General features: G+C 46.1%; 1 protein-coding gene across 2 annotated transcripts in view; it reads right to left on the reverse strand.

Annotated features, from left to right (window-relative positions):
- Ptprg (protein tyrosine phosphatase receptor type G) overlaps window positions 1-13,122 on the reverse strand; it is a 703,035-nt gene that overhangs the window by 126,923 nt on the left and 562,990 nt on the right. For both annotated transcript variants that reach the window (XM_015993986.3, XM_006975079.4), the window contains exon 7: window positions 7,386-7,543. In XM_015993986.3, coding sequence (XP_015849472.1) covers window positions 7,386-7,543 — 158 coding nt within the window. The remainder of the gene's footprint in view (window positions 1-7,385; window positions 7,544-13,122) is intronic.

Below are 13,122 nucleotides of genomic sequence, written 5' to 3' on the forward strand. Positions count from 1 at the left end.
CTCTGCCTTAGGCTTGTGGAAAAAATGTAAGTCTTCAGCTAATGCTTCAGTTCCATGCCCGTCTGCCTGATGTCATGCTCCCAACCGTTACGATCATGGACTGAGCCCCTGAAGTGCCCAGTTCAACGCTTTCTTTTTATGAGTTGCCTTGGCCATGGTGTCTCTTCACTGCAATAGAACAGTGACTAAGGTAAACACTGACTCCAGCGGCTAAGACTTACCAAGCCCTTATACTATGTAAGCACCCTAGAAAAGTAGCATGTGCTTTGTTACTTAGTCACCAGAGAGGTCCTGTGAGGTTGGGGCCATTGTTACTGTTAGCAGTCATGAGTTACCGACACCGATTAGGAAACTGGCCCTTGAGACATTAAATAACATGCGCAGATCACAAAGGGAACAAAGGATGAAGAAAGGACTGAAAACCCATGTCTGAGTCACTCAATTTCTCTCAACCACACCATGTCACACTTAACAGGCCCATAGCATGATTCAGTGAATGAGAAGCCAGCAGTGGAGGAACCCAATGTGGTGACAGTTTGTCCCTAGCAGTTCCTGTTAGCTAAGTCCAAGGCCAATTTAGGCAGGCTACCCAGTATCATCTATTTGTCCTCTTTTGTGTTCTGAAAGGAGCCACATACAGCTAACGGAGTGGCATGAACAAGATGGCCGCCAAGGGGAAAAATCTCTCCACATCCCAAAGCCTTTGCCACTATTCTTCACCTGAGCTATTTCCAGGAGGAGGTAAGAAACACATTCGGATTTATCTTAACTTTAATGTAACTAATGAAGTCTTTATCATTTAGTAAAAATAAATGAAAGTTTTTATTTCTATAATATCAAATTGACTTTTTAACTTTTGAAGAGAGTGTGTAAAATACTTCTTTCTTTTATCCCTGCTTGGGGAGCTGTAATTGCATTTTAACTGTGCTGTTACAAGAACAATTTTAACCTTGAATCGCAAATGTGCTGGCTGGAAGTGTATATAAATCATTTCAACTTAGTTTTTATTATAAAAGTATTTCAGAGAATAATTAGTTTTTAATCTGTCAGTTTGAATCAAAGGAAAGTTGAAATCTATTCATGCCATGTGTGTGTTGCCAGGGCTCTTGGTCCACAAGATGTCAGGAGGGGACCACTGAGGCTGAAGGGAAGAGATTAGAGAAAATAAAAAATAATAGGATTAGGAGCCATTAAAGTCTGGCACAATCAGTACTTTAAGAGGTGGGTCTACAGCACCGATTCAGAAGACCCGGAGTCCGTGCTTAGCTCCTAAAACCCAGGGAGCTGCATTAGGAATGAATAGGTTTCATCTCGGGCCCTGGAGATGCTTCAGGACTGGCAGGGTGGGCCCTGTGTGTTGCCTCATTACAGAACAGACAGTGACGACGGAATATTAAATACCCAATAACCCTGAGCATCTCAGGTACTTCTGAACCACAGCTGCAAAAAATGTAATCTGAGACTTGTTAGCTAAATGCAAGGCCACGTCCTTCCTGTGGCTCAGACACTTCTACAGGAAGGCAATTACAGAAAGGCCTTTACAGAAAGAAATCGCCTTCAGATAATTAACAAGAAAAGCAGTCTCTTTTGGATTAATCACGACATCTTCACCCCACAATTTAGAACTTTTCTTTCTTCACATGTACTGCACATCACATGGTGTTGGTGAGGACATTTCTGGATATCAGACACACAGTTGTCATGGCCTTAACACTTCAATATCCAGGGGCTATGCATGCTCTTCCATTAGCTAGCCCACACTGAAGTAATAGTTCAGAATACTGGGTTGAACTCTGTTAAAACTAATTTTCTGTTTTTATTTATATTTTTCAATGTGTCCACTATAGAATTTAAACAAATTACATGACTTTCTTTATTTCTATGGGGCAGGGCTGTCCTTTGGTTATGGTGATCATTTAACAAAGAAGACAGGAAGGCCATCAAGCTGCTTCCTCTCCTATCAGGCACAAGTCTAGACATTTCACCTTTATTATGTTTTTACAGATGGGAAAACAGAGGCACAAAGTAGAGAAACTTATCTGAGAAATGGAGTCAGGAATAGAACTCACTGTTTGAAGGCAATTAGCCTCCAAAGCATAAGCTCTGAACTCCAAAGACATAGTCTAATTATTCTGACAGACATAAGAACAGTCAAAAGGAGACAATGCTGATAACCCTGTCCTTTCCGATCTATCTCACTGATAGGGGGAAAAAGGTCAAACGTCCAAAGCAGACTAATTAAGACATATTCAGATTTACTGAATATCAGAAAGCATACCCCTAAAGTCACACTTACTGTAAGAGATATCTCAGGGGTTGAGCCTTGTTGCTCCTGCAGAAGATTTGGGTTTACTTCCAAGCACCCACATAGCGGCTCACTCTAGTCCATAACTCCAGTTTCAGAAGATTCAGTGCAGTCTGCAGGCTTCCTCAGGTACCACGAATCATGTTCATGTAGTACATGGACATATGTGTAGGCAAAATATCCATGCACATAAAATTCAAAAATTAAAACAAAATCATGCTGGAGAAAACTATAGGCAATGCCATAGTTGAACCTATAGGAGGAGCCAGTCTGCTGGTGATGGGGCAAAGGAGCATCAGTTGTGAAACTCTGCTGTAGAATGAAGGGAATCCTACCAACTGAACTCAAGAAAAGTATCTTCTGGACTCACCATGAGAGAATGTGTTCAACATCTACTATACACATATATGAAAGTGTACAGAAAGACTACAGGCAGCTGACTCCAAGAAGTAGGCCTACTCCTTGAAGCTTCCAGACCCAGACTGCAATGCCATCAGTTTGGATGACAAGGGGATGGCATCATTTTATTTCCCATTTTCTCTCTCACTCTTATCCCACTACCCCCCCCTTCGTGTGTGTGTGTGTGTGTGTGTGTGTGTGTGTGTGTGTGTGTGTGTGTGTGTACACTTGGAAGCCTGAGCAATCATTCTCTATCTCTTTCCACCTTATTCATTGGGGCAGTTGGCAGTTACAGGCAGGCCACTGTGCTCACTCAGTATTTTTATGGTTTCCTGGGATCCAAACTTTGGTCTTCACACTTGTACAACAAGTGTTTTCACTGTTAAATCATATTTCCAGCCCTATGGCTTTTGCCTGGTGTTTACAATGGATGGACAGCAGAGTCAAATAAACCATACTGATCAACAAGATGTCTAGGTTCCACCAAAAAGGATCATATTTGGATCTACATTATCATACATGCCAGAAGCTGAGTTCACCGGCTAAGAGCTCATTAGAATGCCTATATAGAGTCACAGGGGAGTACAAAAGAGGCAACTTAAGAACCTGTTTGTGTGCTCTGCAAACCTTTAAAGAAATCCATATCCCCAGCTCCCGCTCCTGCTGGTCGCCACATCTTAGGAAGAACTAATGTCCTCACTGCTTATAGGCACCACAGCCATGAGAGAAGATACAAGGGGGTGGGGGAAGGCTTCTGAGAAATAGCTGAACAGGACCTGAAAGACCTGGTTTCTTTCTGATAGAGGCAGACGTGGAATTCCTAACCACTCAGCTTTTCCAAACTGGCCTCTGCCTCCCTGAAATGTGTGTTCTGTGCTGGGTTCAGAAAGAATGTTGGCAGTGGTGGAGAAGGAAGGTCTGAAGCAAGAATACTTGGATAGCTGACACTTTCCTTCCTGGGTGGAGGTGGGAGTGACGCAGCTGTGGCCTCTGCAAAGCTGGCCAGCAAGGAGCCAGTGCAGCCACAGGGGATGGAGCTGTCTTCTTCCCCAGGAGAGAGGCTGTGATGTAGGGAGTGGGGCCTGACAGACGTGCAGCACTAGCTGCAGGCAATGGGTAATAAGAAATGAGAAAGCAAGTATGATTCCTGTCCTTTGTTTCTTTGTACCGCAACCCTTCCAGGGAAGGCAATGAATTCCTCTCCTTGCGTGACCTTGTTCTGTTCCAGAGCTCCAAAGAGCACAAAGGTATCAACAAAGCACTTTCTAAAAGCTCCAATTCCAAACGTCAGAATGCTCCAAATCCACAAACACTTCTGCAGATATCCACTCCTCAAAAGCCTGTGTTTTGTTTGAACCGACTGGATATCCGAAGCTGCCCAAACAGCCCAGTATATGTTGACGGCCCTCAAATCTCCTGAGCCGGCCAACTGCTAACCTCATCCCCCATTTCACCAGAATCTCTACCAAGAAAAAAAGAAGTGGGCAAATCTGTATTACTCAACTTCAACAGCTCAAGCATTTAAATATTTGAAGACAGAAGCATTTATCTTAAGTAACAAAAAGGACCCTTTTAAAAATCAACTACACTCTTTACTCAACCCTAAGAAATAAATATTTGGACTGATTTCTTTAAAAACAAAACAACGTTGGCTTCCCCATTCGGAAGAAAACTCATCTCTGTTTCATTTTCTCCTTGCAGCTGGCAGATCCCGTTCAGGAATCAAACTGCTGGTCCTTCCTTTCTGTCACAGTGTGAATTAAGAAGAAAAACATCCTCAAAGAAAAATGGATGCTACCAGCAGAAAACCCCAGGTCAGCCTGGCACCGTGGCACCCTGCTTTGTCAGGAGGATGAAGGCTGCTCTGCTGAATCTCCTACAGCTCCTGCTCCTTGTAACCCGAGAAAGGTCAATACTGGATGCACCTCTGCCAGCTTATTTAAGGACAGGCATGTGACTCAAGGCCAGATTTTGGTTGGCTGAGTTCTCAGACACATCCTTTCTTGATGGAAGACCTGGCTTTAGCCAGCTATTGCCAGCTTTTGACCTAAGGGTCCATTGGGACTACTACAACCATGGTGGACCATGAGACCAAGAGCAAACAGAGGAAGCAGAGCTGTGCCAAGGTACAGGATCAGTTCCAAAGCCACTCAAGAAGCTCCCTGACGTATGAGAGCTCTGGAGGCAAGACAGAAACAAAGCCCGGGCTTTGCTTCCTAGTTAGAAGTCAGTCCTGTGCAGGAAGGCACACAACGGCCTCACCTCAAAACGTCCTGACTACTGCTTCTCCAAATACACTGTCTGCTTAGGCTTACTGAAGTGGTCGTCTCTGCTTGCTGTAGCCAAACCATGCCTAAGCAGAGGGCCATCTGACCCTTCCTCCTGCTCCCTAGTCTCTACCCTCTGCCTTGCTTTAGGAAAAACTCTGGACCATGCCCCGAGATTAAAGCCTTCTTACCCGTGTTCTTCGTTAAGCACTGGCATTATCACACCATTCTAGAACTTTCCCCTTCTGTCTGTTTCCCTGCTCCCCACCACTGTAAGGGTGGCTGGGTAGAGAAGGGCCTCACCAGAGCCCTTCACAGTCCTGGTTAGTGGCTTCATTCTACCTCCTATGTCCTGCCCACTGTCCCTGGCACTACACACCAGGCGTCTGTCTTACTATATTTTCCCAGTACAAGCTGACATCTTAATTTTTTAAAATTACATTTACTTGTTTATTTTGGAGGGCCACACATGTGAAAGTCACGGGACAATGTGTGGGAGTTGGTTCTCTCCTTTCATCATATAGACCCTGGGGATTGAACTTACGTCATTGGGCGTGGATACAAGTGGCTTTCCCAATGAACTATGTTAAGGACTCTAGACTGAACTTTTGACAGGGAACACATGCTTTCTAAAAAGTCTCTCCTTCATCCTGTCACCCCTCAGGACGTGATTTAAGGGCCCCCACTCCTCAGCCAGTGTGCCAATTCCAGTCTTATTTCACCAGCTTCTCCCCATGATTAACTGCGTCTTCCAAGGAGGTCAACCCAGACCCAAGCCAAAGGAAAGCAGTGTAGCATCGGGTCACATGGTTGGGTCCTCACATGGTCCCCGATGCTTTATACCCTCTTGCCCTTCGTGTGCCACGTCGGGCAGGACCATCCCTCAGTGCCTTTGTGTCACTGATCCAACTGACACACATAAGGAGCCTGTTCAGTAATAGCGTGGGCTCCCCGGGAGGCTCAGGCATACCATGCCCCAGATGCTGGCACTGCTGAGAAATGAGTGACAGGTCAAGAGGATGCCAGCTCCTCCAAAGGCTTACCCACCGATGAAGTCACAGTGATATGCCTTTGGTGTCATGTCCCCACATGTCCTTGCTGCCAGTTGCTTTCTGGTCATGATGGGGTAAGTTGTTTCCTTCACCATATCCTGTCACCCAGGACCAGAACAGCAAATCCAGCCAACCACAGATGAAACCCTCAGGAAACAGTAAAAACATAACTTTGCTCCTTCATGTTGATCTGCTTAGATATTCTGACAGTGAGAAGAAGTGAGGGCCAGAGAACTCAGTGAGCAGTGCATTAGTCCTATTTCTTTGTGCATATGGATCTGTTTCCTCAGCTGTGGTAGGCTGGGTACTCAGAGTATGATACTGAGAAGAGACACCATGGCTTTGCTACCAGTGGGGTCCTGGAAGCCACTGACCCTCCACTGTCTCTATCTCCACCATAAAATCGGGGTATAAACAATATCTGCCTTCTAAGACCATGCATGGGGAAACGCACAGGAAGAACAGCTGTGCCTCTGATGTAAGCTTTCACTGTGGACCCACTATTATTTCCCCAAGACCAAATCCCAAACAACACCTCATTTCATGTCTGCAATTCTCAGCTGGTTAATCTTCAACTGAAAACATTTTTTCCATGTTTATAGCTTATCGTTTATACCACTTTTACAAATTTTGTTCTTTGTCAATTTCATGCATGTATAATGCAGATTCTGAATACTGAAACCCACCCCCCCATAATCTCTAATGTCACTTACATCCCTATTATTTTCTCTATTCCCTAAAGCTCCTTTTCCACATTTGTGTCTTTTCACTTATTCATTCTAGAGCCACCAAGTTTAACCAAGACTACCTGTGTGACCATAGGTTTGGAACTATCCATTGAGCCTGTTGGGGTCCTTGGTGAGTATGCAGCTGAATCCAGTGACTGCCCCTTCTCCAGAATCCATCAGCAGCCAATAGGGACAGGTGGGGCCCTGCAAGCCTCTCCTAAATCCATGCCTGACTACTGACAGGCCGGGTCTGTGCAGGCACACTGCCTGAAGCCACGCTGCCATAGGATACTGATGGCACTGGTTGCGTCACGACCAGAAGACAGCATTGAGAAATCCTATTTTATATTCTGCTATTCTTGGGTTTAGAACTATGTGAAGAAATCAATAAAAAGCAGAGAATTAGCCGGGCGGTAGTGGCGCACGCCCTTAATCCCAGCACTCGGGAGGCAGAGGCAGGCGGATCTCTGTGAGTTCGAGGCCAGCCTGGGCTACCAAGTGAGTTCCAGGAAAGGTGCAAAGCTACACGGAGAAACCCTGTCTCAAAACAAACAAACAAACAAAAAAAGCAGAGAATTAAACCAAACCCCTTATCAGTCAAGATGGAGAGCACAAGTGGGCGCAGACTGCTCACCTGGTGGTAGGAGATGGGGACAGGCCTCCGGAAGACAATCCACTCCACGATTTCACTACATGGCGGGGTGGTCAAGGAGCCTGTGTACCGGTAGTAGCTACCCAGGGATGCGGGCAGGAGGTCTCGGAGGACGAAAGGATCCAGGAAGGTCTCCTTCTCTGTTTGGGGAGGGGGAGAAGATCACAACAGTATGACACAGCACGCCTCAGATACAGAGCTCAAAGCGCAGGCGCACTCAGATCCCACCAGCCTGTCCCTCGGAAGCACAGCCACCCGGTGGTGGGAGGACCTCAGAATATGAGGCAGCCAGCCAGCCTGCACTTCTTATAGACAAGGTTCTCCACGAGGCGAGGCGAGGCGAGACGCAGCAGGGTGGTCCCTCCCACCCAGGGATCAGAACTCTCCTCACGAAGATTCTAACAAGTCCCGCAGAAAAGCCCTTCCCAATCTTGCTCTATTTACCACAGAAGCCTTCTCTACCTAGCACCTATAAACTATAAACCAAGAGAGAAAACATGGAATAAAATGAGACAATTGCGAAAACAAACAAAACCAATGAACAAACAAACAAAACCACCAATGAGCAAATGATACTAATTTCCCAAATGGGCCACTCCCTTCTCGAAGAATTCAGTCAAGATGCCTGTTAGTTTCCACCCAGGGCGTTACCGAAGCACACCTTTGGGTGTGTCTCTGAGAATGTTTCCAGAGAGGATTGAATGGGGCAGGGGAAGCCCACCCACCCCACATGTGGGTGGTCCCACTACATGGGCTGGAGTCGAGGACTGAATAAATTAAAATAGGAAAAAAAGATGAAAGAAGAAAACCAGCCAGTGTTGGTATCCCTCCCACCCATTTTCTAGTCAGCTAAGACAAGAGCAAGCAATCGCATGACCCCATCGCCAAGCTGCTGGCAGCTCCCTGTAATACCTTCCCTAATGTAGCGGACTGTACCCTAAATCGTGAGCCACGGCAAACCCGCCCTCCTGCCAGTCAGAGATTTGGTCACAAGAATGAGAAAAGCATCTGGGGGTGGTGCGCACACCTTTAATCCCGACTCTGGAGGTGTGATCTCTGTGAGATCAGGCCAGCCTGGTCTACAGAGTGAATTCAGGACAGCCAAGGCTACACAGAGAAACCCTGTCTCAGGAAAAAAAAAAGTGATGTGGGCGGAGGGGCGACTTATTGGTTCAGAGCACTGGCTGCTCTTCCAGAGGACCCGGGTTTAATTCCCAGCACCCACATGGCAGCTCACAACTGTCTGTGCTCCAGCTCTGGGAGATCCAACACCTTCAGACCAATGAACAGAAAATAAAATTAAATAAATCAATTTTAAAATAATAGATGAGAAAAGGAGAATAATTCAAGGCCTACCCAGTTACAAGTGAAACCTAGTCAGGGAATGTCTCTGGCCTTGAAAATGTTGGCTCTAGAAGGAGGCTGGGGAGAAAAAAAGGGAGGGAGGGAGGGAGATAGAGGAGGAGGAGGAGGGGGGAATCCTTACTCAAAGAAAGAGCAACAATATTTAGACTGAGCCAATGGCCCTGACAAGAGCTGTACATGGAAAGCAGGCCGTGCTGCAAGGTGGTGTACGTCTGAGGTTACGCAGCTTCGGCCAAGGACCTCACACAAATTAGGTGAAAACCGGGGGGGGGGGGGGGGGGGACGGGGGGGGGGACGGGGGGGGACGACGACGACAGAGGGGGTGTGAGTGCAACGCTGCCCAGGTGCACAGGAAGAGCTCGAGAGAGAGGACCTGGCCTAGTCTTTGCCAGGTGAGTTTTTTTGGTTAACTAGACACAAGCCAGAGTCACCTGGGCAGAGGGAATACCAACTGAGGGATTGCCTGGAGCACACAGGCCCACGCCATGTCTGTGACAGACTGAAGACTGAAGACTGAAGGGTAGGGAGGGTGGGCAGTCTGGGCTGTGTAAGCAAGCCAGCCCACAGGAGCTGGGAGTGACGCGGTCCAGCAGGAGTGCTCCGCGGTTTCTGCCCTGGCTTCCCTCACTGAGGGTTAGGACACAACAGGGTAAGCCAAACAAACTCTTCCCCCTCAACTTGTTTCTGTCAGCCCAGGAAAGCAAAGCGGAAAAGTGCCGAGTCTGTGTAAGCTCACTCAGAAACTGGCTCTGAGGTGGGGTTACTCTCCCTTCAGACTCCCATGCTGATCCTGAGTCCTCTACTGCTTCTTGTTTGTGGATGGGCTGTGACAGGAAGGACAGAAACAACCCAAGAGTAAAACCGTTGTGACCATGAGGACAACCAGAAGGCAGTCTATTTCCGACAGACCACCACTGTCCATCCCATAACTATGGGAGAGAGAAGGCGGAAGTCTAGCTATAGATGTTCGGCCATGGAGAGAAGGTTCAACTGGGCACTCTCCTGCTTACCTGGGTGGTCTCTGTCAGAGGCTTTGAGCACCTGAGCTGATGTTAATGTCCTGTTGTAAACTGTACATTTCTGTTTAACGAAGAATCACAAACTGTCCTGGACTGTAAAATGACTAAATCTTATAAGATAAATTATCTTATAAGAGCAAATTGTTTAAACAGGGGCCACTCTACTCTGTCAGAGATTCTCTCCACTGGGGACTCGAGCTGACGGCCTCAATGGGAGCTTCCTCAGTCAATTTATGCTGGGTATTTTATGTACCTGCTTTGACAATGTTTTGCTATCTACTATCTATCTATCTATCTATCTATCTATCTATCTATCTATCTATCTATCTATTTACCTAGCTATTATCTATCTATAATCTACCTATCAATCATCTATAATTATATATTAGATATCGTTAAATATCATCTATCATCCATCTATCATTATCATCTACCTATCTACCTACCAAACCTACCTATTATATAGCTGTCTATCATCTACGTTATCAATCATCTATCATTATCTACCTATCTATCTGTCTGTCTATCTACCTACCTACCTACCTACCTACCTATCATCTAGCTATCACCTATTATCTATCACTTGCTAGTTTTACTTTAGCTTACTGTAAACTTAATATACTCATTCAAAACTAAAAATACAGCAACCACACATCATTCTCTAGATTAAATGGAATGGTCTTATTATCCTCCCTACCAGGCTTAGTAGATTATACACTTTTCTTTCCAAATCAGAGAAGGCTCTAGTTTCTATCTGCATCTCCAGCATCTCCAGGTAAGACCTGAATTTAACGCCCCCCCCCCCCCCCCCCGCACTTACAGATGTCTGGAGGCTATCAAAGTCCTGCTAACAGTTTGCCTCCATTCCTAAGCAGCTTCCACCACAGCCCCCAAGACGTTGGTGGTGGACTTCAAGTCTTCGAACAACCATTCAGACACACCTCTGATGCCTGCAACTACATTCTTTCCATGGTTTGACAGTACTCAGCAGAATACCCAGTACAGGCACAGTATAACTTCCACACTTCAGAAGTCTGGCAGAAATTGCAAGAACCAGTGAAAGCAAATGTACTAAAATCACTGAAACTGTAGTATTTTCTGGAAGAGATTTTTTTTTTAAACAAGACATTATGAGCTGTACTCTATATTAGGCAATATTCTATTCATATGCCAAAACACTTTCACAGCATTTAATATATGCAGAAGGTCCTGTTCTAAGAGCTTTGCAAACTTTAAATTATTTGATACTTAACTCCATCAAGTCAGTCCATTATGGACTCAATTCCCAGAGTTTACAATGTCAAACCAGGGAGCTAAGAAACAGGCCATCGTAATTCCTAGCAGTTCATAGGTCTACAAAGTGTGCATTTTTGTGTATGTACATGTGTACATGTGTGCGTGTCTACGTGTGCATATGTGTCCTATGATGCATGTGAATGCTTGCATGCAGAGGCCGAAAGTCAGCCTCTTAGGCAGTGTTCACCTTGTTTTTGCGAAAGGGCCTCTGGCTGGCCTGGAACTCCCCAATCAGGCTGGGTTGGCTAGCCAGTGAACCCCAGGTAGAAACCCATCTTTGTCATCCCTGCACTTGGATTACAAACGCGCTCTGCTGTCCCAGCTGTTTTTTAACATGGCTTCTAGGGATCATACTCGAGCTTGTACAGCCAGCACTTCCCTGACTGAACTATCTCCACAACCCACAAGTATGCACTTTAAGATGTATGAGCAATGTGAAAACCAAGGCCCAGTGAAGCTAAACATGCACCCCCATGTCCTAAGAGGGCAGAGTACAGTGATCACTTAGGGAAGGTCAGCAAGAGAAGCCCATTCTCCTAGAAGCTTGATTTTATTTTTTTAAAGATTACCTAATAAATGCAAAAGTCTTTAAATCATAAGGTTTGCAATCAAAATCATGGGGGGAAAAAGTGGTCCCGGCTGAACAAAAGGTGAAAACTAGAGGGCTTGCCTCTCCACCCCCTGGCAAGTCTGGCCTTTAATTTTATCTGGTTAGCAGGAAGCCAAATCACAGAGGCACCTATCAAAGCGTGCTTGGCTTGGACTGGTTTGGCTGGGAGAAGGACTATTTTGGCCTCTGCTTGCTGCCCCTGTGTTTCCTGGTCCATGCAACAGCCAAGACAAAGCCTGGAGCCCCCAGAGGGTGTGTACAGGGCTTGGCATCGTGAGTGACAAAACTGCCACTTAGCTGTCTCCCTTTGAGCAGGAGGTGAACTCGGTATCACACCGGCCTGCACCAGGATCAACAGCTCCAAACTGGAAGATCAGAAAAACTTGAGGTTTTCCTCTAGGGGCCTAATCCAATGTCAGGTTTTCAGAAAAGCAGGCTGTGTATAAACCATCAGGATGAAACACGATCATCCCAGCCAGCCGACACCGCCCCCAACTCCAAGAAGAGGTGATGGCTCTAACAAGTATGAAAAGATGAAGCAGCAACCTGGGTGGGGTGATGGTAATATCGCGAGAACACTGGCTCTGCAGAAGCAAGATTCACGCCTCTGTGAGTTCTGTGTGTGGACCCTGCTGTATATTCAGAAGAGAGTCCCTGGCCTTGAGTGTTTATGAGGTGCTCTCAGTTCTGTGATGGAGCTGGTAGATGTAGCTAGGGGCTGGATTCCATTTCTCCCTTCGGTCCCCACTGCTCCACCCAGGAGAAGGCTTGGGATTGCCCTAAGTAGGGGCTTTGGGAAAGAGACCACCATTTCTTCCAGAAAAATCTTACTCAGGAGCCCAGCAACTCTAACAGCAAAAAATGTATCCACTCTGTCCAGAGATGAGTTGGAGACCAAGGGTCACTCTCAGAACTGCTGATTTAGTCCAGTTTGTTAACATTACAATAGATGAGATGAAGGCCAGGGAGAATACAGACCTGGGGTCAGAAGCTTGAGGAGAACAGAGACTCAGGTATAATTCCTTCCTAGTATTTGGAAAAGCAATGCCTTCAGGACCTACACCTCGCCTAGATCTTCTTTTTCAACTTGACTACTGGTGCCTTGAGGACACACGTTGGTCTGTGCAAAGACTCTAGCCTGAGCTGTGGAATGCAATGCTATCTAAAAGCTGTACAACTTTAGGCAAAAGCTTTAGCCTCTCTGGGCTATTTCTATAATCCATAAAACAATAATCATGAGATTTTATACCCTTCAGGGTTGCTGTGACAATTAAGAAGCTACTTGGTGTAAGGGGCTTAACAAAGTACCTCATCCACTGTAAGCCTTCCTTTATCAAGGCAGCCCTTGGCTGAGGGCCGGCCTTTGCTGTGCTTCTAAGCAAGGATAGCAAGCATTCTCTGTAAAGCACCAGATAGTAAATATTTTAAG

This window comes from Peromyscus maniculatus, chromosome 9, assembly GCF_049852395.1.
Source record: "Peromyscus maniculatus bairdii isolate BWxNUB_F1_BW_parent chromosome 9, HU_Pman_BW_mat_3.1, whole genome shotgun sequence".
In the NCBI taxonomy this organism is placed as follows: Eukaryota; Metazoa; Chordata; class Mammalia; order Rodentia; family Cricetidae; genus Peromyscus; species Peromyscus maniculatus.